At 40.5% G+C, this 24,302-nt stretch overlaps 1 protein-coding gene across 2 annotated transcripts in view; it reads right to left on the bottom strand.

Annotated features, from left to right (window-relative positions):
- LOC107217233 (metabotropic glutamate receptor 7-like) overlaps positions 1-24,302 on the bottom strand; it is a 76,732-nt gene that overhangs the window by 36,909 nt on the left and 15,521 nt on the right. For both annotated transcript variants that reach the window (XM_015654650.2, XM_046739822.1), the window contains exons 2-3: positions 10,960-11,188; positions 9,627-9,842 (exon numbers count right to left, since the gene is read on the bottom strand). In XM_015654650.2, coding sequence (XP_015510136.1) covers positions 9,627-9,842; positions 10,960-11,121 — 378 coding nt within the window. In that variant the 5' untranslated portion in view covers positions 11,122-11,188. The remainder of the gene's footprint in view (positions 1-9,626; positions 9,843-10,959; positions 11,189-24,302) is intronic.

The raw sequence follows: 24,302 nt of genomic DNA, 5'->3' as shown, positions 1-24,302 counted from the left end.
CATAAAGTTTGTATAAAAATTTGAGACTGATCGGTTCAGCAGTTTCCGAGAAATCTTGCTCACCGACTTTGAAAGCACAGTTTTGAGAAAAATGCGTTGAAAGTTTGAAAAGCACTTTATACGCTTCGGGGGGCGACTTTGCAAACGTGCCCGTAACTTCGAGAATATTTGTCGGGTCGACATGAGATTTGCAGTGTATATACTTCAATGTATGTACATTACGATAATGAAATTTAAGAAAAAAATCGATTTTTGAAAAATCCTAACTAGGTATAACCTCTTAAGAAGATTCATGTACAAATCTCTTGGGTCACATAGTCACTGTTAGAAATATAACGTTTGGATTTAACCCGTTCGCTTTAAACTGAAAATATTTTCTTGAAATGTCTTTATTTGAGCGAAGAAACATTTTTTGGAAGGTTTTAAGACGTTTGGCATTTGCTTCAGAAATTAAGTTTTTTTTTTTTAAATTGCGATTTTCTTGTAATGCGAGACTAATTGTATAAAATAAATAGAAAATTTTACCCCTACTTCATATACTTGACAATTATTTTATATGCAGTATATCTCGAGAAAATCGTAAGAAATACGAAAATCAAGGTTGTACGCTATAGTGTACAAAAATCGAATGGTTTAACCCCATTGATGAATGTTATTTGTTCTCTATTTTGTTCATTTTACTTTACCTATTTTACGTCCAAATTACATATTATTTTAATACTTATATAGCACTATCTTTCGTTTAAATTTACCTTGACTTGTTATAAGACCTAGTTTTACGATTATTCACATTTTATTAAAATATAATGACGTTATAATTTAATAATATACTTCCTTGTTTTATGACACCAGAATTAAAATGTGTAAAAAAAATAAAAAATTGGCAGAGCCTCACATCCTCGATACCTGGATATCGTATACGTTTTCAATTTACGTAATTTTAACTCAGAGTAAGTTAATTACGACAGGCGTATAATGAAATAAAGGATAATACTGCATTGTTGTCACAGTTCCTTTAGGTGTCAAACGAACGTTAGTCGAAGTTAATTTGTTCTGGGCATGATTTGACCTTTGGATAAAGCCATGAAAAAACGGAGACTAGACTGGAATGTATCATTTTTCGAGGCCTGTACTAGACGAAAGTTGAACAATTTTTCGAAACTAAACAAAACTGAGTCGCGATTGAAATTGTTGCGGCAACCACAATACGGGAATGAAAATGTATATTACGGATGTGAAGAGTTGGAAATGCGAGAAATGGTGCTGAGGTAACTTGACTCGGATTTTAAAAATCAGTGAAGGTATGACAGTCTACTCAAAAACAGCAACATAGAATTATTTGATACGAGGCGGAGACTCGGTTTGTACATTGTATACTTGAGAGTATTAATTTAGAGTATTCAGGATATTGAACAAAGTGTTTCGCGATGCTGCTCGTAATTGGAATGTAGACGGCAGCCATGCGAGGCCTCCAGAGTTTCGTCTAAATATGACGCGATAGCAAACATCGCCGACTACTACACCGTGGAGCTGGTTAATGTACCTAACTCGATATTGACATTCACCAAAATGCACCACTGCAGCATAATACCGAGAAGCCGACGTGATACAGGGCGCCCCATGCCTAGAATTAATGGACTCACGACAGTCACGACGCCTACCTTCCAAACGACATGGTTTTCGTCGATGTATTCACGAGGTGTCCACGCGGTGAGTAAAGAGCTTTTGACGGGCGCGTGTCTTACTAGGAGGATATCCCAGGTCGATCTCTCCGATTTCATTTCTTTTGTAATATTTTATAGCAGCCTAAAAACTAAGTGACGCGTATTTTTTTCTTATCTGCCATTAAACACTTTAGGGGGGTGAAACCACCCTCCGAAGTAAGAAATGTCAAGGGACGATTCGACAATGTTTTATTTTATTTTTTCTTAATTGATAAAATTACATTTTTCATTTCTCGTTATGATAAATCGTTTTCAGTTGGATTGGTCAAGAAATATTACGTTCTTGTGGGTCAAACTGCCATTTCGCCGTTCACAAGCATTATTTTGGCGGGTGGTTTTACCCCCTTAAAGTATTTAGTGGCAGATAAAAAAAAAAATAAAAAATACGTGTCGCTTAGGTTTTACTCTACTATAACAAAGTAGAAAAGAAATCAAATCGGAAAGATAGACTTGGGACACCTTCTTTGTTAGCGAATAAACCGGATGTTAAGGGTCGTCTCTCCACGATAAATTTTTCATGGATCTTACACTGGAGTACAAGGGTTATCCTCGATAGGGCAAATTAGTTTTTCATCGTTGTTGTAACAAGGTTTGATCGATTAAGTGATTAGCGATTCAACAATATGCATGGAAAAATGAGAAATTTACCGTTCAATCTAAATGATCTTTTAATCGTCTCTCCTCATCTACATAGTTGTAGAGAAAAATGTAGAAACTTCTTCTAACCGCATAGTGTACATTCTGCAATTTTCACCTTGAGGAAATTCTGTGAAAAGGTTGAAACGAATTCCAACTAAATGAAGCAGGCAGTAAAAAGAATAAGCGAGTTGTTAGGTAATACTCGAGGTATTTTGGTGTGTTGATAGGTAATTGAGATTCATTATTTGCCGTCTCGTGTCTCAAGTTTTCACTTATACACGTCTAGAGTAATAGTAGACGCAAAATATTATGTCAATTAGTTGGCAGTCTGATTTGCCCAGGAAAACACAGCTTCGCTTACGGTAACGCGTATCTTCAAGTTTTTCGAAATTAGTCATTTTTGCGACAGTGCAAAAAAGCGCGTAAAATATTCTAGTCATTTAAAGTGCTCAAATTCATACTCCGTGCACGCGCATTCGTTTTTGGAACGCAGGACTGTGAAACAAGAAACTGTAAGCCTTAGTTTTGTCAGCCAAATAGCATCGTGTGCCCGATAAAATTAAAGTTTTTTACGTCTTACGCATTTGCAATATTCGGCTCCGGCTGACATATGTTGCAAACTCTACACTGTCGACGCGAAAATACCTACTTTGCATGCCTGATACGTAATCTACTACGTCTTTTAAATTATAATTGAAAGTGACAGGGTAAGGGTGAGGGTAAGGGTAAGGGCCTTTATTTTCTAATTTTCCGAGGGTGAAGAAGGTTGCGCCGTTCTACCGCGTCCACAGAAGCAGAAGGTACTCGCACCCTGGAATCCCTTAGACCTATAATGGTCGAGGGATTTCGACTCAAACCTATCGTCGTGATCCCACTTGACACGCTCCCTCCGGTGTTTATGTGTAAGTGGAAGTTGCCCCAGTCAAGAGTCAAAAGCCAATACCCGGGGTTTGTGTGCTATGTAATACATGTAAGTAGGCAGATAGGCCTATAATGTGGGTGCATGTTGTGAGATCCTTTGGCGAAGAAGCTAATTGTAAGCTGAGCCCGTTGGTACAGTTCCACCGGCACGAGGCAGACGAGTCTTGATCGCTGCTTAATTTCTCTCAACGTAATTTACATTCGCGATGTTGACGTTAGTTAGCATTGGATGAGCTGCTCGTTTTACACCGTCTGCTTGAATTCCGACGCGTTTTCAGAACGACCGATACACAGACTGTGAGAACCCCGGATGAAATCTGACTCCGTTCCTGTAGCTTCGAAAATAGCCCACCTCGTTTGGTGCTAAATCCGGCGACGCTGAACGTGATGTTTATGAAAAAGAATTAATAAGAGATCCCGCGTAGTAATTGACGGTGGATTGGTCACCCGCTTGTGTGAAATCGGACCCCGAGTGGAATCAAATTTGACACTGGATTTCTGACGATGTAGGCGTGTACGAGTTACATGTTATACACAGTCAGGGTGCTTTGTACAAAAATTTATTAACGTATTATTAACGTGTGCGGGGAGAGAAGTGTTGTATCGAATTTCGGTCACCTTTTTAAATCTGTATGCGTAGAATGTGTGAACACATACTTCGTGAGAAATTACGGTCGAACTATGCGAGTTCTAAGGCATGATCCTACGTTCAGAGAAAAAACATTACCCTAACCGCGGAATCATATATTGGAGGTATTGCGATGTTTGTACCTTTAAATGTCGAGAAAATTTCCACCGCTCGTTGGTCACTTCAACCTTCTAATATCGCGGAAAATAGCCTGTCGAAAGCTGAAATCACACAAGCCGTATGTATGCTTTTATTTCGTTTAAGAAATTAAGTGGCCATCCCAAGTTTTGCAATCACAGTTTGGAGACCTTGCCCCAATGTGGCTATGTATTTGCCACTTTCATTTCGGTTCACGTGTTTTACATTACACTACACGTTAACACATACAGAAATTAAACAGGTACGAAGCGATAGATTTTCAAGCTCGTGGAGTAAGCCTGTCATTAAGAATAGAAGAGGATTGATTAATTAGCTCAGAAAATTTCGAGGCCGGGTTGCAGGTAATTGAATTTTCCGAACTTGACTTAGGGCCGGGGTTACGCTGGGGTTTTCAAAATGAAATGATTAATTTCCTGTGTTTATCCGCTCTGCGGAACACAACGGGGTTGTGTCTCTAAATTCAAACAACCGATCTGAAACAAACAAATCGTGCCAATTGAAGGCTTATGGGGAGCCGTTCCTTTCGCTTGGTTTCCGCATCAGTCAGCGAAAGCGACAGGTGAATAGGCACGTATTTCATCAAAGTCGCCGAATGAATGACAAGACCTCAAGTCCCCCGTCATTCCGTTTCTAGCTCAGCTACATTCTGCCGATGGCAAACCGAAAATTATGAAACGTGCCAGCATCAATACGCGAAATAAAGGTTTGAATCAGTGATCGAGAGGTACGAACATAACCTTCGCATTCTGTCGGATAATCAATTGATGTAAGAGAATTCATAATTCTAGAAAAAAATGCCGATGATCTAGAACAGATTCCCCCGTCAAAAACCGTTTTCGAATCCTTACAGTCTGCGCCTTTTTACTTTTCATCATAAAAACCATTTCTCATGGTATGGATGACATAATATTTGCACGTGTAACACTACCTTCCATGCAGCTTAACGCCATCCTTAGACCTCGACAGCTCTTTTTTCTTTGACAAGTAACGCGTCTGTGAGAGTAAAAATTTCTGAAGCGTGGAAATCAATTGAATTTCTATAAACTGTGGGAAGCTACAAGCAGGTTCGATGGAAAGTTTCTCCGAGGGTGAAATTCGTAGCTGCCCGACAGCTGAAGGAGAGGTATGGTACAATTAGTTGAAATCCGCAGGCAAGTTAAATATGTACCACGCAAATGCGGTGTGGTAAACCGTCAAGTAGGTATAGCTGGTCAAACATCGACTGGAAAACAAAAACTAATTAACAGGTAAATAAAAAAGTTGAAGCAAAGTTGTTGCGCAAAAAATTCATATAACGTTGTGAACTTTTCATGAATCAGAACGAATTACCAAATGGATTCGTTCCGTCGAAATTTCTTCCAGCCATTGGGATATATTGAAAAATAGATTTACTCTACTTTTACTTGGCACAGCTACTCGATCGTGGCGAACCTCTTCGTCGTTAGAGCGTCGGGCCAACCGTCGATGAGTTGATAATAACTGTAATCTAATACAGCAAGCTGAGGTATAGAACGGAGGGAAAACTCGTGGATCTCGCGTGTGAAAATTTCGCTCTCCATATTTGCGAATTTTCAGTGAATAGTACAGCCATTGCTCTGAAAATTGCCTCGAGCAGTAATTATGGCTCCGGAAGAGTGTTAATTGTCCACAGTAAATTGCTTGCGCGACGCACAGCGAGTCAAGTTGCACCCAGAAGCGCATTGGTAAATAAACATTGTAAACGGCAAATTCCAATCGAGTACCGTACACGAAAAGTGAACTAATCTGAATAATACATGGTATTGGCTTTGTTTTCGATTGTTCACGTTCTTACCTGATTGGAAAAATACAAGGGCTAGCAAAATAAAAGAAAAAATAAATATAGCCTAGAAGTTCTGCCGCGAGAAGCAGCCCCGTGTTGACCGTTGCAATTTCAAAACGAACAGAATGAGTTGCCACAGTGAAACGCGATCATAAGGAAGAATTAACCTTTTGAGTCATAGTCATACATGTCTTACATAAATTGTACATTTTGGCGTTCCTGACTCTGAATCTGAAAACGGATTTATAAAATTTAAGTTGGCGGATCCAATCACCACCTAATCCCTGAAAATCCCTGCATAGAGTTTTTTTGACCGTATTCGATGATAATTTGAAATTTTCGTCCGCCATATTGGATTTGTGAAATCTGATCTCATGTTTGTAATCAGTGACCCCAAAACCAAAAGAATAGTGTCTTGTTATAAAAGTCGGCTCAGTACAATAATGTGTAATTCAAAGGGTTAAATCATGAATTTCACCACCCGTAGCTTTAATTTGATAAAGTTGTCTAGTCATTACGACAGCTGACCAGAAGTTATTTTCGCGCTAATTTTAATTGGCTCGCCGCAAGCCACCAGAATCAATCAGACTGCCTTAGATTCACGTCAGACAATTCTTCCAGTTCTGATCAAATAAAGCCCGGCAATGATTTGGTGGAGTTGAGGCCACAGTCGTTTGACCGAAAATGAAACATTATACCGGAACGATTGTACGTACGAAGTTAGCCAGGTCGGAAGGAATACTATCTAATTAACGGTGTTAAAATCGTGAAAATCTTTACGATGATGGGACAAGCTTGGAGAGTCTCTGTTATTAACGCTTATTGCATTACCAGGAACTTCGTAATTATCGTCAGTCGGTATTTCTAAGATAAGATGGTAAATGCAATCAGGGCACAGATAGGTCTTGTACTTCCACCATCATCCGATAGTTATTTCAGCGATGGTTGATACCTTTATTGATATTTCACTGATAAACTATAATTTAAACCTTAACACAGTTACTGTAAGAGAACACGGTTTTCCATATAGACTTGGTCATTAGTAAATTTCGTTAAGACTAAAACTGGCGGTTCAGTGACGGCGAGAATTGCGACATAGAAATTCCCTACTGGACAAAATATTCGAAGTCCAGCCGATTGAGGATCAGTCTGAATCTCATGTTTTCACGCTCTGGTGATTCGGATTCTATGCCCGTTTCTTTGCGGCTCTTTTGCTGGGTCGAGGGTTTGAAGGTATCCCAACGTTTTAGGGTCCGGGAACTGGTCCTGAGGGTAACATTAGGGCAATGGTGAATTGAATATCATTACTCGGACGGAAGATTTGTCAACTTCAAAACCTCTACGGAATTTCAAAGGATTTGCATTATAATCAGCGTGGGGTAGCCGCAATTATCATGTTCAAAATGTATAAAATTGTTTCACAATTTACGTAACTGAGTTAGGAAAAGGGTAGCCAACACTCGTACGTATACGTCGCAGCGAGCGGAAGTGAAAACATGATCCTATATAGTTGGTGGAAAGAGCTAGAAGCCTCGTTTCTGGTAAGCTCATTGTTTTGCCGACTCACTCTCACCCTTTCAAGGGCCATAGATTGATGCCGCACGCTTTCGTCGAGAGTAGGCACTTGTAATCGCCGGGCCCTTCTTCAACCGCCAGCAGAGTACCTAACATACGTCCGCCGTGGCAGCCACTTTTCAGATTTAATTCTGAAATATCTGCTTACAGTGTGAATACGCGCGGCGGAATCTCAGGCCAAAGCTGCAGGCGATACGTGATGCGCAGGGCGCAGGTCATTCAGGAATTATGGAGGGGGGAGCCGAGAAAGCTCGGTGCATCTGGCCCGGCGTTTTGCCTGTATTTGTGTATCCATTTTCTGGGTAGCAGGTGTGGAGGAGGATATTCAAGTGGGTAGAAGATGCCGGGTCAATAGGAAGGAGTACAGGGCGGGAAGAATGACCGCCTCACGTCCGTCGTAACGGTTCGCAGGCTAAATAAACAGCCGTAGGAGGGTGTTTGTTTGGTAATAAAATTCGTGTTCTACGAGGGTTCGGTCTGCAGCGGTATATCAGTACACGAGCGAAACAAGAGGCGTGCAAGAGAGCTAGATGATCAATGCTGTATGTCCGAACTAGAGTGTTTAACCCTTTGATTCACGCTGGGACTTTCAGCGTTCCAACTTTTTTTTTTATCGATTTTTGCTTGTCAAACTACTTTTTTGGTAACAGCTGCTGAGTTTTTGGTTTCACATGTCCATGAAATATTTCCAAACCTAAAAAAATATAAAATTAATTTATTTATTTATTGTGAAGATATCCCGTGTAAATAAATGATCGAAATTCGTATTTTTCCACGAAAAAAAAAACACTATCTGCTAATTTACCATAAAAATCCGAATTCCAATTTTAACACAAACTTGATACATACCAAAAAGTTTTATAGAATATTTTCAAAACTATTCGTCTTATTGTTTTTTGTGCGCCATATTGGATCCACCATTATGAATTTTCGAATTTCAAGTTTAGATCCGTAATCAGCTACCCCTTAAACCCATATATGGAAAATTTCAAGTGAATCGCGTGTAAAAAAAAAAGTATACAATTACGTATGAAAAGGTTAAAAGTAATCGGAGGTTAGGTTAGGTTAGGTTAGGTTAGGACTCGCCTTTTGCAACTGGAGACACTACTTCCCTTTCTCTTCAAGCGCAGCAGGCATGAAAATATACCGATGAGTATTGGTTGGAGTCAAGAGATTCGGCAACTGTAGAACTTCTACATACATACGTCTTACCTTTCGGAAATATATAGATGAGGTTCTATGCTCGAGGGTCGACCCGTATGCTACATGTGCCACGAGAAATGTCTGTAAAGCGTTGAATTCATGGCTACCGTTGCAAGATATACAGGGAGAATATTTTACTCTTCATCCTTAGCTAGATCTCGGCTAAAAGTGACGTTGAGTTATGGCGAGGCTCACTTTGCCGCGATGTAACCTGGCAGCCAATGTTATTTTAAAAAATGATGATGAGAAAGTTTAGCTATCGAGCCTAACTCAGTGTTGTTCAACGTTGAACCGCCGCGATCGTGCTACATTCAGATCGAATAAAAACAATTAATGGGGTACGAAGTTCGGGCGATTGTGAGTTTAAGGTTTGGTGGTGACAACTACGCATCATCCGCTTGGGATTTCTGTTTTTCATTCAGAATAATCCTCTTCAGAGGGATAAAGGAGCATAACGTCTTCCTTCAATGCTCACTTAAACACATCCCCGACTGTATGTTGTAGGGATGAGCAAAACAAAAGATAAGATCAATATTAATTTATTGCTTCAAAGGTATTTCCGCAAGGCTCCCTGTCAGCTACAAGCTCGTCTCATTTTTCTTCTTGTTTCGAGCATGTATCCCCGAGCTTTATTTTCTTGAAAATACGAGGAAATCAATCCTGCGCCTCGTCCCCCGAGAACGTGAAGAAGTTTCTGCCTAAAAGCCAATATTAAGCGAGGCATAAACATCCTATAATATTAGCTCAAAGGCCCATTACTCGTCAAGGGTTGTGCTAAATTGAGAAATCTTCATTAGCGAATCCTCAGGAATGAGACGGAAAACACGGTCTTTCACTCAAAGTTCTTCCACCCCGCGGGAATGAATTCTGTTCGTAGAATTAAGGACATGGCGTGCAGGCGGATTTGCTCCTACGAGCAAAGATGGTTAGAAAAAGCTGCCAAGGTTCGGAAGAGAAAATAAACTCGTCAACTAACCTGGTTCATGTAGGATCGGACAAACTCCATGCTCTGGTCGAGGGCATACGTGTCGCTGCTGCAGGAGTCGAGAATCAACCCGCCCAGGGTGGTATTGGGCAGAATGCTCGAGTCGGTGTTCAGCTCGTCCAAGGCGTAGAGCATCGCCTCGAGCCGTTGAACACCTTTCTCTTCCTTGACTGCTCCGCAGGGAGATTGGCCCATGGTTCCCGGCACCTGAAGTCGAATAAAGTCAACCTTGACTAGTGGCTCGGAAGGTATACTCCAAGACTTTGACGGGGAATATTCACTTTCCCGAATATGTATCCCGTTGTAAAAGGGAATGTACGAAAAAGGGCGAATACATCGGCCGCGTGGTGGAATCTCGGATCTGTTCGCTTAAAAAGTTTCCCAACCACCAGCGAAATCGCTAGAGTGAAAAGGCGGATAACAAACACGTCCATAAAATCTGACGGGGTAAAGCTTGCTCAAGTTTTCTAAAGGTAAAAAAAAGGGCTGCGTAAGAATTTCATCTGCAGAAATTAACGACCGCGTAAGACGCGGCCTATTCGCCCCCTAAATCTGCGTTCGCCCATCGATTATTTCATGAGCTTGTGCGTGAAAAATACATCCGCTCAACTCGCCAACTTTCTCTATACATGTATGTACACCAGGGTGGTCCTTGAAAAGGTCATTTTTTAATTTCAACCGGTCACCTATGGCACCAAATCAGTTCCAAATAATTCAAAAATATTGCCTTAATTTTTTCAAATTTCTATCTCAACTCTAACCCGTGTCCTTAAGAGGGTGGCTTTTCCCATTTGACCCTTTCAGGATCACGTTAAATTTACCGAACGATTTTGATGAAATTTTAGTATACGGTGGTTTCTTGGGTCGCTGATTACGAATCTGAATTCGAAATCACAAAATTCAAAGTGGTGGGTCCAATATGGCAACATCAAGTGACTTTTGGGATTTTGGTCCACCATATTGGATCCGCTATTTTTAGATCATCCTAATGTACACCTATGCGTTTCGATAGCTATTTGATTTTACAGACAAGCAATATCCTATTAGAGCAGCGTTTGACACGAACAAAGCCCGTCGCTGCTCTGTCTGCAGCTTATCTCGTGAAAGTTGAGCTTTTACGGAGTTCCTAACGAGAGGAAAGGTATACGAGCCGTGAGATTCTCTTTGAGATAAGCCTTCGACTGGATCAGATTTGAATGGAGTTAATACCGACCCTTTCAGCGCAAGCACATGGCTATCAGCCCTGTGGGACGTGATCCACTTTCGTTTCTGAACTTGAACTGCAATGCGATCTGAATTCGATAAATAGCAAGAATCGCCTCACCTGTTCGTGCATAGGAAATATACCCCCCAGGATTATGTCTCCGGTGATGCGAATCAACTTCGAGCTCTCGTCGTCCTCGTCGTTGTTTTTCGGCTCGTCGTAACACTCGATAAGAACGAGGAACCAGCACATCCATAGCAGCACTCGGTAGAGGCTCGTCATATTGATGAAACGCTTGGACTTTGAATCAGCCGACGTCCCAGACCAACGACGAGGCACCGCGCCACCACTGAAACACCGAACAAACATCCCGTTGTTTTTATCGGATAAGAAAGTAAACATTATTTTTCACTGGCAAACGACAGCGGTAGATATTTAACACCGAGGGAGAGAATAGTCATACATTAACTCGTTGTACAATTGCCCGAGTTTGGGGCGGAGAAATTAAGTTTAGAGTTTTATATCCCAAGCTTGCCAACTGGTTAAAGCTTTCTCGCTCCTCGCATTTCTCAGGATATTTTTATATCTTTGGGGATAGACGTAGTATATTACCAAAGAGATTTTCGAAGGGATAAATGTCTGCGCTGGAAAAGGTACAATGGCCTAGCGGAACGTAATTCAATGTTTAGATCTGAAGTCGAGGACCAATTAAGGAGACTTTTCTTTTTTCGGCTGGGAATGGTTATGGAGTTTTCTGGGGTTAAATTTCTTGCCAATCGGCATCGTTAGTCGTACGTCGATGTACCTCGGACGCACGAATACATATCAATATTTTATTTCTGTCGGTATTATAATATCGGATTTTTCAAGTTACAGAATAGATTTATTCAATTTACCTTCCGACCTGTTTTACGACTGTGAAGCTTTTCGTCACGTTGATTGGAAATAAATTGGTAAACGTGCGTCAAAGAATTCATCTATCTTGCCTCCCTGATGCCTTTCAATGCCACAATTTAAATTCCCACAAAAATCAAAAGGGATCGAAGGGTAATTTTGTTGTTTTCTTTTTCTGATGTTTGAAAATGACTCTTATGCCATTGAGGTTCATTGAACAAGTTCATACGGTTTAATAGATTTTTCGCAAGGTACCACAGCGACAGGAGGCAACAGACGGTATAAAAAGAGTTTCTGCCGCCCTAACGAAAACTTCCACAGATATATGTACAAGACTGGGCCGGTTTTTTGACTCTTGTTAAGCTTGTTTGAGTAGAGCTTGTTAAATTAGTTACACAGTCAACGGTCGAAATTCTACTGCGCAGAAAAGTGCGCCAATCTCAAGGATATTAGGCGAAAGCTGCTTACAAGTGGTATTGAAAGATAAATTTAACAATAAAGCGCACAATACGATGTGACCTCATCGCGGGACATCGTATAACATCGGGGACTCCATAAATGATACGTTACAAAAAAGGGACATTGTTCTGATACAAAAAGTTTCCTTCCCGAGAACTGAGTCGTGACTTTTAGGGTCGAGAATCGCGTCGTAACCAACCTTCCACGTCCGCGAAGGTTTAGTAATTAGTTCTTGAGGGCAGTATTGCCACTCTGGTAATTGAGAATGTAGCAGCTCTATGAAAAAATAAAAATGTACTAGATAGGTGGTAGAATGTACTGAGTGGAATTCAACTATTGTGAGGTTATGTCTTTTGCCGCCAGGTAGTGCTTTCATTGTTTTCGCACTTGTCAGTGAGGCAACACACGGAAAGGTCTCTTTCAGCGTACCAATGCGCATGCGTAGCCTACAAAAAAGTGCACGAAATTTTCGAAGTTTTAAATTTTAACGCAAAAACTGTACAAAGTAACCAGTTTTACGGAATTCGTCTTCGCATAAATACATTTTCAAAACTTCAATCTCTTCCATACTGGATATTCTTGATCATGGAGTAGTATTTCTGATCGTTGTTCGGGTAAAATTCGCAATCCACATTAACAAATGCTAATTCACTAGAATATCTCTAACACCCGTATTCATAGTCCTTCCTTGAGGAACAAGGGTTCCTTGTTCATGAAACGTGAAATGAGAACAAGGAATCCTTGTTCCTCAAGGAAGGACTATGAATACGGGTGTAAATGTACTAAAAAATTATAAAGTATGCCGGCCTACTAAAAATGGTGGAAAAGTACAATTGTACTAGAAACGGCAACACCGCTTGAGGGTCGAATGGTCGCTGATTCTTCTCTCTCGGTAAGATCACGATCGATTGCCGCTGATATCTATGGCTAAGTCGGTAATAATTCGTAATGACTAATAATGCACATCGAAATAAGGTTAGCCTTGAAACTAAAGTTCGTAGTTGAATCTTTTGCAGAAGATGAAGGTGATAATATATCCAACACAACTGACATGGTGTAATTCACCGAAAATTCGAAAGGTTGAAACAAAAGCTGGGCTGCAAGATCTTCAACAGTCTTTACACCCGTAATACTCACTGCCAACATGGGTACATTCAAAAAACATTTTGTTTTCTTCATATTCAATTGAACGAAATATATTATCGCTTGCAAGGATTTGTTATTTGAAGATAACAATTGTTTCCGTGGCGAACTTTACACACGCTACAAAGTTTCAAAACCATTAAACATTTGAATGCTCGCGTCGCTTGTTAAATAACTTATTTCTGCCACGTAAGTTCACCAGCGGGAACATTTCAACTCGAAATTGTACGTGAAGGTGAAAGTCAATGTCCATAATCCATGAATAAATTTAATGAATCAAAGGTAAGCTCGATCAGAAAGAAGAAGCAGTTTGAAATTGACTTGCCGTTAGCCAACATCGAGATTTACTGACCCTTGAACTGATTTTCTAGAAGTTTCTCTTTTACGACGTATTCTAGGTGTACCTATCGAACTCGAAGTTAACTTCTGACTCCCTGGTGGGCGGAATGACTTCACATACGTGTGTTGACACAGGATTGAGCCTTCACCATAGACGCTTATCCCTACGATTTATGGCGAATTTATAGTTTTCCGCATGAGTTCTAGAAACTGCAATTAACGTCACCTCCATATTTCGCGCTTCACGATCCGAGAATTAATGATTACCAGTACGGTTATGAAACACCTTCCCCTTCTCCTCCGACAAGCTCGTGATTTCATATTTTTTCAATTCTTTCCACATGCTTTCTTTACACTACCTGAGAAAAAATCAATCCAAATCTTGTGTTTATCTAATCTTATCCAACTGTACGTATAATTATTTATAGACCGAAATAATAGATCTAGTTCAATTGTATGCATTCAAATCAAATCAAATTTATTTGCATCTCTGAGTTATAATTTACACACGATCAAAATTTTGATCTAATCAGATCTATTCATTTATTTCTGGGTACACCGGCGCTACACCCGCCGCGTATGGAGCAGGCGATAAACAGACCTTGTTATGACCTAAAGCAAGACCTAGAGGTGCGAAGTTAACTGCTTTGCGAACTAATTATCTGCTCTAGAACCACCTGCGCGGAATGAGCGCTGAGAAATTGTACTGCTTTGACTTTGACCTGACCTATTGTGACGCCAGAATTTTTTTAAATCTTCGTTATCCTTCTCCTATGATCTTCTACATCTGCAATGTACACTAGGGTGATCCATAAAAAGGTCATAATTGAATTTCGACCGTCCAGTCCCACAAATCAGCTTCAAATAATTCAAAAATAATTCCTCAGTTTTTCAGATCTTTACCTTAAATCTAACCCCTCCCGCCAGCAGGATTTATTTCCCCATTTAAAATGGACGCGTTTCGAACACATTCTCAGTATATATTTTATTGTAAGAGTAATATGGCTCACAGAAATCTGTAACCGGGAGGTTTTGGTGAGCATTAGTGCTAATATCTGCGGAAAAAATTTACATCATCATACCGGGCAATCAAGACGAATTATTTTTGAACTATTTGGAGCCGATTTGGGGGTTATGACAGTCGAAATTCAAAAATGACCTTGTCATGGACCACCCTAATGTACAAAGATAATATATCGCACACATTTTTCTATTACAATCAATTTCGATAGTTGAAGCTTGCGACTAAAGAACGATTCCCTTAAGACCAAGCCAGTCTGTTTAAGGTGCAATGGCACTTGGCAAACGCAGAAACAATGGATAAGCATATAATAACAATTCTATTATCACTCCGCAAAATTAGCCACAGGTATATGCGTGTGATCCGCTTTACACAAAAGCTATATACCGCATAGATCAACTGATTCGGAGCTGATTCCAGCTTTCTGATCGGTCGTAAATATTAATCTTGATTCACTCAAGTTCAAGATAACCGGCAAATCGATTTTACCATTCTACTTGAGAACTTCATTATGTTTGGTTGTATCGATCTGGTGTATCACCGCTGATGATGAGTCGAGGTTCCAGTCTGGAGGATTCTCGCTTTTTTCTCCCCCCTTCTTTGCGCGGTCCATTAGTTTTAACGTTGAAACAATTGCTTTGTTTCATTTTCTCGAGATACGGTTCAGTCACACCTATGAAAAAACTTATTGAAGCTTTGCCTTGATATTATCGATACTTACTCTCTGCAGTACCTCTGAATGTTGGAAGCGTAGATATTATTTTTTCTCGTTCAACTAAAAGTGAACGCATTCAACCGTGGTGGCAGAATATTTACCCCAGCTGCGTTAATTTCCTGCCTTTGGAGTGGAATAAATTGAAGCAATGTTTACCGGTGATAATAAAATTTCGAATCTCTGTATGCTCGAAGAAAATTTACAGCTGCAAACAAAAACTTTTCCATTCACGTCTCTGTCAATCAGATTGAATACATTATTTCAGCATTATATGAAATGACGTGGCGGTCTGTGGATGATGCAGAAGTTTGCTGTGACGGTTGTTATTTCCAATCTGAATCATCCAGATGCTCATTTCTATTCAGTGTAATGCATGAGAGAGAAAGTTGTCTTCCGCAAAGATCTTTAGCTTCAAGATACCTCGCTAATCACCGTTCAAGAAAACTGTTCATTTTTATGAACGAAAGATATAAGAATTTGTAATTGAATTTAACTACGGTTCGAGGAATCTCTTACAATAAGAAAACTTTAAAATCGGTCCATTCTCCGTTAAGGCATTTGAACAATGCAGGTACGTCGATTACTGTACGGTACGTGCCATCGTCTCTGCGAGGAGAGGATAGGTCTTTGAAACATTTTCCTGTGCCATTGAAAGACTCCCTTGAATAACGTTACGCGATGTTGGATACTTGAACTCCATACCATCGAGGGTGTCAAATTTATTCCGTAGACAAATATACAGAATTACAGATACGGTGTATTTTTTTCCCCACAAGGAAGGTATCCCAGGTCGATCTCTTCGACTTAATTTCTTTGTTAATATGTCATAGTAGACGAAAAACTAAGTTACACGTATTTTTTTCTTATCAGCCACTAAAGACGTTAAGGAGTTGAAGCCACCCTCCAAAGTAAGGCACCTCAAGGGGCGATTTAGCGGCTTTTTTTTTTCAATGATAAAATAACATTTTTTATTTCTTGTTATGAGAAAACTTTTCCAGTAAGATTGGTTAAAAAATATCATGTTCTTGTGAGTGAAACTGCCAAATCGCCCCTCGACATGGCTTACTTTGGAGGGTGGTTTTACCCTCTTAAGGTGGTGATGGTAGATAAAAAAAAATACGTGTCACTTAGTTTTTCGCCTACTATGACATATTAGAAAAGAAATCAAATTGGCGAGATCGACCTGGGATACCTTTCTTGTCAGTTGCAATCGCAGGATAAGACCGATACTGAAAGCTGGAGTGCGACCACGCAAAAACGAGATCTGAAAAGTTTCGTCTCAGTTTCTTCTTACCGCGGTGTTCTGTCCCAGTCGTAGAATGTTCGCAGCAAACTGCGCTAGCCGCCGCTAGGCAGCTTACAGTGTGTATTATAGGCACGTGTGCCGCCGCGTTGAACGTATTAATCGATACAGCTCGAAGCTATCTCGCTTCGAATAATATTTGGTTAAATGTCGGACGTCCCTTGACGTAAGAGGATGCTTGTCACTTCATTCCACGAGTAAATTGATTCGAGTGTGTATTTTCATTTCTCAGAGCACTCGACAGAGCGATACTTCTCGCTTCGCACGTTCGTATAACCAGTTCCTATCCTGCCACCGTGAAACTGCCCCATTTTGTAGTCCATGCTGCTGGAGCATGCACGACAAAGGTCATACCGTCCCTGCGAGTCCGAAGTTTAATCTTTGTTAAGCTCGTCGGTGGCTAATGCTGGTTTGAAATGGGTGTGTGGAAAAGTTTGTTTATCCAAAGTTTGACTAACAATAAGTAGATGTCAGCCAGTTACCATCCGGGTTTTCACTGCCCTGTCTGCACCTTTTGAATCTCGTTAATACTCACACGATGTGTGTGACAACCCCAGTTGTCATGAACCTCCAGGAATTATCTTCTCCTCGTTAGTTATCAAGAAATCGGAACTATGCGTTGGGTATTAAGGGGCAGGGGGTGGGGGGTACAGCATGGAGGGTGTAAAATCATACCTATTTGTACGATTTTTTTTTATTTTGAAGAACGTGAAAGCACTTGGAGCAATTGTAGTTTGTGGGATTTATTACTTATAGTTTCAAGACCACGTTAGAATTTTTTCATTGAAATTAAAAACAAAATGGCGGCATGGCGCATGTAAGCAGCGGACGAGAGGTAGGTGCATATATAACAAACTTGGTTACCTCTGCAACGGTGAAGCAGCTACCGCTTTTAACTATAAACGAGAGATAAATGAGAAATAAAGTACGTCATCCAATGCGTAAACGATGGCTGCTCGTGCGTTTCCCCCTGCTTTCCTCGACTGCAACCTTGCAAGGAAGGATTGATAAAGCATCAGCGCGAACGGACAGGTGGACTATTAGGTCGCAAGGACGAGCACCTGACGTTATAAATAACAACCCTGACGAGCTGCGGGTCAGAGACTCGTATTTCTGATCGTAAGCGAGGATCGAAATACGACGAAAGCGCGATGCTCGACAAAATCGGAAGGCACATTTCGCGAACGAGTCTATGGCCCGAAATTCTTGGTAGAGCTTAAACAGACGCTACACGGCATACGTATACGTATTTACGGACCGGTGAACAGCACACCTTGGGCGAATCCGCTAATTGGTTTTCGCTGTAGTACTAGAACGCTGCGTCCTCCACCGTTTGCCGTGCCACTCGACGAAGCGACGACCTTACAGGTCAACGTAGTGGTGGGCCCGTCGATAACTCAGTCAACACTTATTAGCAGACAGGTGATAGTAGGTAGGTAGGTGCAAGTCTACGCCAACCCCGTACGTAGGGCCTGGGTAAATATGTATTCAAAATTCAGAGAGGCGTAAAAAATGGGCCCGCTTAAAGGATGAATAACGTTAGACCGACTTCGACAACGCCATGTTTTTCGTCTATGGCATAAAAATACATTTGAAGCGTTATTGAAATTTGTTGAAATTCCATTTGATTGTACAGGGGGCCCATTTTGACCGCTTCTTCCCTACATATGATATAGAGTTGAAAAACTAAAGCATGGAAACAAAAATAACGGAAAATAGAAACTGCATTTACTGGCTTCAAACATCATACTTTATTCAGAGAACCAAATAAGGAATGAAAATGATTTAAATAAAAAATATACATTTACAAATCAATCCGGGCTCTATAGCCCGGGCTCTATGATAGAGCAGATTCATCCATATAAATTCATCGATGGTCCATATGAGTCATTTAGTGTACAATAGATGAATTTGCTCTATCCTGCAGTTACGCAATAAACACGCACGTCGTGATAGAACACAAACGGATCCGCAAAATATTTCCCTCTGCTATTCATCGCCGGCGTAACTAACGGCAAGCGTCTAACTAGATTACAACAAAGGGCGATTCCTGCAAACGAGGGTACGAGTACTCTCTCTATATCTCTTTCTCTCCCTCACACACACACACTCTCTTTTTCTCTCTCCCTCTTTCGGTGGTTAACGTTAAAGCGGTGCAACGATTACCAGCAGGATGTCCGTGGGAAACAAACTGGTGAACGAGGGCCGTACCAAAGACGCGTTAAGATAATTCTACGAAATATTGAGTATATCGTCCCTAATCATCTTCTTCAGTTTTTCATCACATAACTTTTGTCTCATTTCTCCTACGAACTTATTAACGAATCCGGGATGCGACCTCAACAGAAACAGATTTAAGTACACGAAGTATCTCCTAGCTATCATTTCTCACGGTGAAAGATTGTTCCAACTGAAATGATATTTTTTTTTCGTGATGGAGAAAAAAAGATGTTTTCACGATGCAAGAATATTATTTATTTAACACAGTGAGGTATACGTGTATTTTTTTGACGGGGTTCTGGACGTAAAGGTGATTGTTTTAGCGACAATACAAAAAAAAGAGCCACGGAGTACGTAAAAGTGCACTTTTACATCCTGATATTAATTGCTCTTTTTCGTACTCCGCTATAAAAAAGAAACTAGTATACCACAGTTTTGTTACATAAAGCCGGTATCGCGTGCAACATGAAGGCAAAGTCTTTTTCACCTCGCGTACTTGCAATATCCGACGTAATAAGACCTACTCTGCCTCCTTGGTACACAATCTAATATTTTTTTCAGTCCACAAAGCGTGTGGAGTCAGTTTTAGAAAAATCAATTTCATTACAAGAACCGATAAGTTAAGATATCTTCAATGGGAACAGAGTTGGATGAATTTACCAGTTCCCATTTGTACATTACGGTAGTCCTTATATGAGGTTGAAAGAAAATTCGTGGTGGAACCTGTCAAATCAGTTCCAAATGGTAAAATTAAAAAATCCTCCAATTTTTTCAGATTTTTATTTCATTTTATAACCTTAAAACAAACTAAAGTACAAGATATAGCGAATGAGAATATTTTTGCATAATTCGTAACTTCCCGCTGAAATAGGGAGAGTGGGAATGAAATGAGAATCTGGAAAAGTAGCGAATTTTTTTTGTTCTCCATCTGGAAGCGATTTGACAGGCTTCGTCATGAAATTTTTTTCTAACTCTATGCGAGGACCATACTAGTGTACACACTTTAGTTCACAGATTACTATCGATTTTCACGAATTTGATGTAGTCTTTTTCGAATCAGCAACGGCACGGAGACGGAAGAAAGACGACAGTAGTGTGCCTGAGCAATACGCATCATTGTAAAAACGTTTTTTACCCCACAGTGCAGTGATAGAGCAGCCCCATTGCAACGACGCTCTATCTCACGTGGTGAAGGTTGAATAAAGAAAAACAGCAAAAAGAAGGAATGGAGTATATAAATTCAGACAAGTTAGCGCCGTAGTTCCCAGGACACTTCGAGGAGGAGATAGTTTGTCCTTTTTTCCGCACTAAACCATCACGGGACGTGGAGTCTCTTTCGACTGCATGCCATACTTTATCGATGTCACGGCTTGACCCGGAGAGTCAGGTCCGAACCTCAAGGAATCTTGCACAAATATTTGGAAAACTTCGGATTCGAATCCAGCCTCAAAACCATAATAAATGTACGTGCTGTAACATGTATATTTCCGAGAAAACATGCCTTCGCATGGTGTCCAGTAAAAAATCCCTAACAAATTCAAGGACATTTTCATGTTATTCAAGGACATTAAAAATAGAATATTGACAGGACGCAATAAAAATTCAAGGATAGTTTCTAGGACTTTTGATGGACAAGCAAGATTCAAGGACATTTCCAGGACGACTGGACACCATGCTACAGCGACGCTGCAACAACTAAAGGACCTACCATGAGTCACGCTGTGGATTTGACCTTTGAACTTCGCGCTTGTCAATGGAAGAATGGTTCTGATTGGCTAAACGATAGAGATAATTTGAAAACTTTAGTTTTGTTGTAGACCTCCTGAGGGTTTGTAACAGGAAGTGAATACTCCTCTAGTCCCCTGAACTAGATGCAGCTGAAAATTGGAATTTCATTCAGCAGCTACCACGATTAATGTGAAAAATTACTTTTAGCTGCGATCCATTTTTTTCCAGGGTAAAAACCGATTCACTCAATTCTGTCACGGCATGGCAGCGTGTATCTCGATATTTTTCCGAGTGCTTTTCCACCTTCTATTCGAAGGATTAATTACTTGCTTGATTGACATACAATTCCAATTCATGTACAGACTTTCAGTGTAAAAGTGACGTAACACTGTTTCAATTTTGTTTACCACGTTTCAGCAATTTATGCTCACTCCCCGGCGATCTATTTTCTTTTTTTGTCCGCAAGTTATTGATTTAATCCAGTACAGCTGGTCATTGAGATATAGGAAATTGTTTTTCCGCATATTTCCCGGTTGTTTTGGTTAGGTAAAATGGATACTAAAATAGAATATTGTTTATCACAGTAGTACTATAAATTTCAGACTACTGGTCTATCTTAAGGTTACTAATTAATGTACGCCACTACTAAATAATACCAAACTAGCCAATTGATTTGACAACGCGGTGTTCCAGATCTGTTTTCAGCGAGCCTTAGCCAATCATCGTGTTTCTCAATATCGAAACGTTTTCATTGCACTCTTGGGGCTTTCGGGTACTGGATTCCATTTCGCGGCTACAGATTCGAGTCATATCAGGATCGACCAGACCGTTGGCAATCTTCGTAAAGTGACGTGAAGGAGACGGTTTTATTCGTTTCTAACATTGACTGGCTAGATTGCATCAGCTAAACACATTTCGCACTTATTGTAGAAGCACTATCGTATCGGCAGTTTGGCAGCATGTCTTGACGTTTTTTGCAATTCAGCGTATATTACAGCCTAATAGGAGAAAAAAATTTCAAAACCCACTTGAAAACAAATTCTTCTTAACCCTTAAGAGATTTTCGTGAGGAGGAATAATTAGTTGGATTTTGGCTGGAGGTATGAATTATACGGGGTCCTTTGCACAAGTTTCTGGTGGATCGATAAACCGATTCTCTTCGTACTTGTACTAAGATAAAGAAGAATACGATTAGAATCAGACGATCTGCTCACGGGCAAACTTGCAGCAAAGATAATACAATGACGATAAGACTGGAAATGTTGGTATCGATAAACGTCCGTAAAGCTGACTATGGCATAACTTTTCACAGTTCTGTGAACACGTGAACATCCAAGAAATTCTTATAGCCACGAAGCTCATCCTTCCAGAATCATTTTCTTTCCCCATATTTTCTGTTGCTAGCTGATGTGGAAATCGAAATGGACCAATGATTAAGGGTCGATAAAAAGAGCTAACCAAAGGCATACCGTTTGTTCAATTGTACCACTATCTTGTACAACATCCAGCATCATTTCAATATATCCATTCACGTACCTTATTGTATCACAACGAAACCGTTAGTCAATGGAAACACCTATATTCTTCGAGAATAAACAGAGTATACTTTGTATTAAAATTTTTTAAACTTCTAGTGAAATCAAATGTAGCCCTCGAGGGATCGTGGATTCAATTTTAAACGCTGACAAACGTTAAATGTATCTTACAGTGAACGATTAATGCAAGCGAAAATTTTTACAGACAAAAGTGAAACAACATGTCCAGCGAACGGATAGGCATAATGAATGATTGGGAAAAAGTGTGTGTTTGTACTTTGGTAGAAAACCAGTTGCAGTTGTAGAAGGATCAATATTGAAACACATTTGTTCGGTGCCTTTATACCCGGGTGTGTAAACTAAACTTATTTGCTACCGAATTTCACATTCAGCTCCAGCTTGACCGAACTCCAGAGCGAAATCGATAGACAACCCTTGGCTAGCCTAGCGATGTGTAAAAAGGGTTCTCTTTGGTCAACGATATAGAAAGCGGGAAAGACAATCTGTACAGAATATCCACATTCCGCCTACAGCTGGTTCCTGATTGGTTCATGCGCGATGGGTCATAAGAGTTACAGAATAAGGGCCTCAGCGTGAATTGCGATTTAAACGCACCGGAATGGACGGAACAGGGTGAAACGGTTACAGCGTTACGAAGACTTTTCACTAGGTCACACTACGTTATCATAGACGGGAGACGTTTCATGCTAGAACGGTGAGCTTTGGGACCAGTCAGTTTCTCTTTCCTCTCCTCTTCTCTCCTTTTGGCTCTCCTCACCTCGCCCTTCTCTTGAGTCTGCACTAATGAATCGATTATTGAACATCAAGCTATTGCGAACGTGTCGCCAAATTGACGAGATGGATTCAGCCCCCCAAACCCGCCACCCTCAATTTCAACCTTCTGCAAAAAGTGAATCATCCCCAAGGAGCAATTAATCCCTTCTCCGATCCTGCTGTACAGCAGAAAGCAGCTGTCTCCGGAAGATGATGGTTGCCGCAAGACAAGCGAGATGAAAAGTTTTCTCATTAAATTGACGTCTTCCGAAGCTGGCCGACAAGGAAATTGTATTACCTAAAGCATGAAATATTTCTGATTATGACAGAATCTTGATTTTATTGCCAACGGACGGACGCAGTTTCGTTCCCCAAATGTTTAAATTTATGTTGTAAATGGTCACACATGCATATGATCGTTTTTCGATAGACAGACCAGCTGAACTTCTGTTTAGAAATTTTGACATTTTTTGGTTATAGGTACTCAAAAAATTTGAGTACACATTTTTTTTAGTAGAATCTCTGGAAGAAACCTCAACTGTGCTGCCACGCCTTGTTGAAAAGCATGGCCTCTTTAGCATCGCGCAAGAAAGCAAAGATGAAAGAGGCTTGGCATTAGACAAACCGACGGAAGAGAAGCGGGGATCTCGCGAAAAAAATTCCCCTGCTCATGGAATCCAGGGAGACGTAATAAACAGCTAATGGTATTTTTCTGTACAAGAACCCCTAGTGACGATTCACGCAGAACGAGTGTAACTGCCGCATGAGCCAAAGGGCGAGTGCAGCTCCGTCACACGAGTTACACCCATTTCAACATTTGACAGGCATGTAATTTTTTGTCACACTCGTATAATGGAGGGGCTTCTCTGGTGTGCTATCGAAAAATATCCTCGCACGGTGTTAACGAAGGGCTATATTTTCGCCTGCCTGTATGGCTTAAGGATGGAGCGCTAAAGAGGTTTTTCGTTGCGAGTGTTACGAAAAATATATTTTATACAACGCGAGCATAATTCACTCGTTTTTCCATGCGTGTTTTCCGTACAAAAAGTACCCGTTTCTATGACGGTCGAGTGAGTCTGCGGATGCGTATGCGCGAAATACCGAAAAGACCACTTTTAAGTCCTAGGAGTTAAAAAGGGTCTTTTCTGTACCACGCGCATGCGCTGTTGCGAACAAATCTGATATTACGTTACACTAACCTCAATTTTGTGCTTGGTGAAAGAACGTGTAACACATTTTTGTTATGCAATGAATTGTGTGCAAAAAGAAGGTAACGGTTTTTTCGCCTCGCGTATTTGCAATACCTGTCTTCGGCTTACATTCGGCCCGAAA

The sequence above is a fragment of the Neodiprion lecontei genome, chromosome 5, assembly GCF_021901455.1.
Source record: "Neodiprion lecontei isolate iyNeoLeco1 chromosome 5, iyNeoLeco1.1, whole genome shotgun sequence".
Classification (NCBI taxonomy): Eukaryota; Metazoa; Arthropoda; class Insecta; order Hymenoptera; family Diprionidae; genus Neodiprion; species Neodiprion lecontei.
Note: the sequence above shows the minus strand (reverse complement) of the source record. Positions and strands in the feature narration are given on the sequence as shown.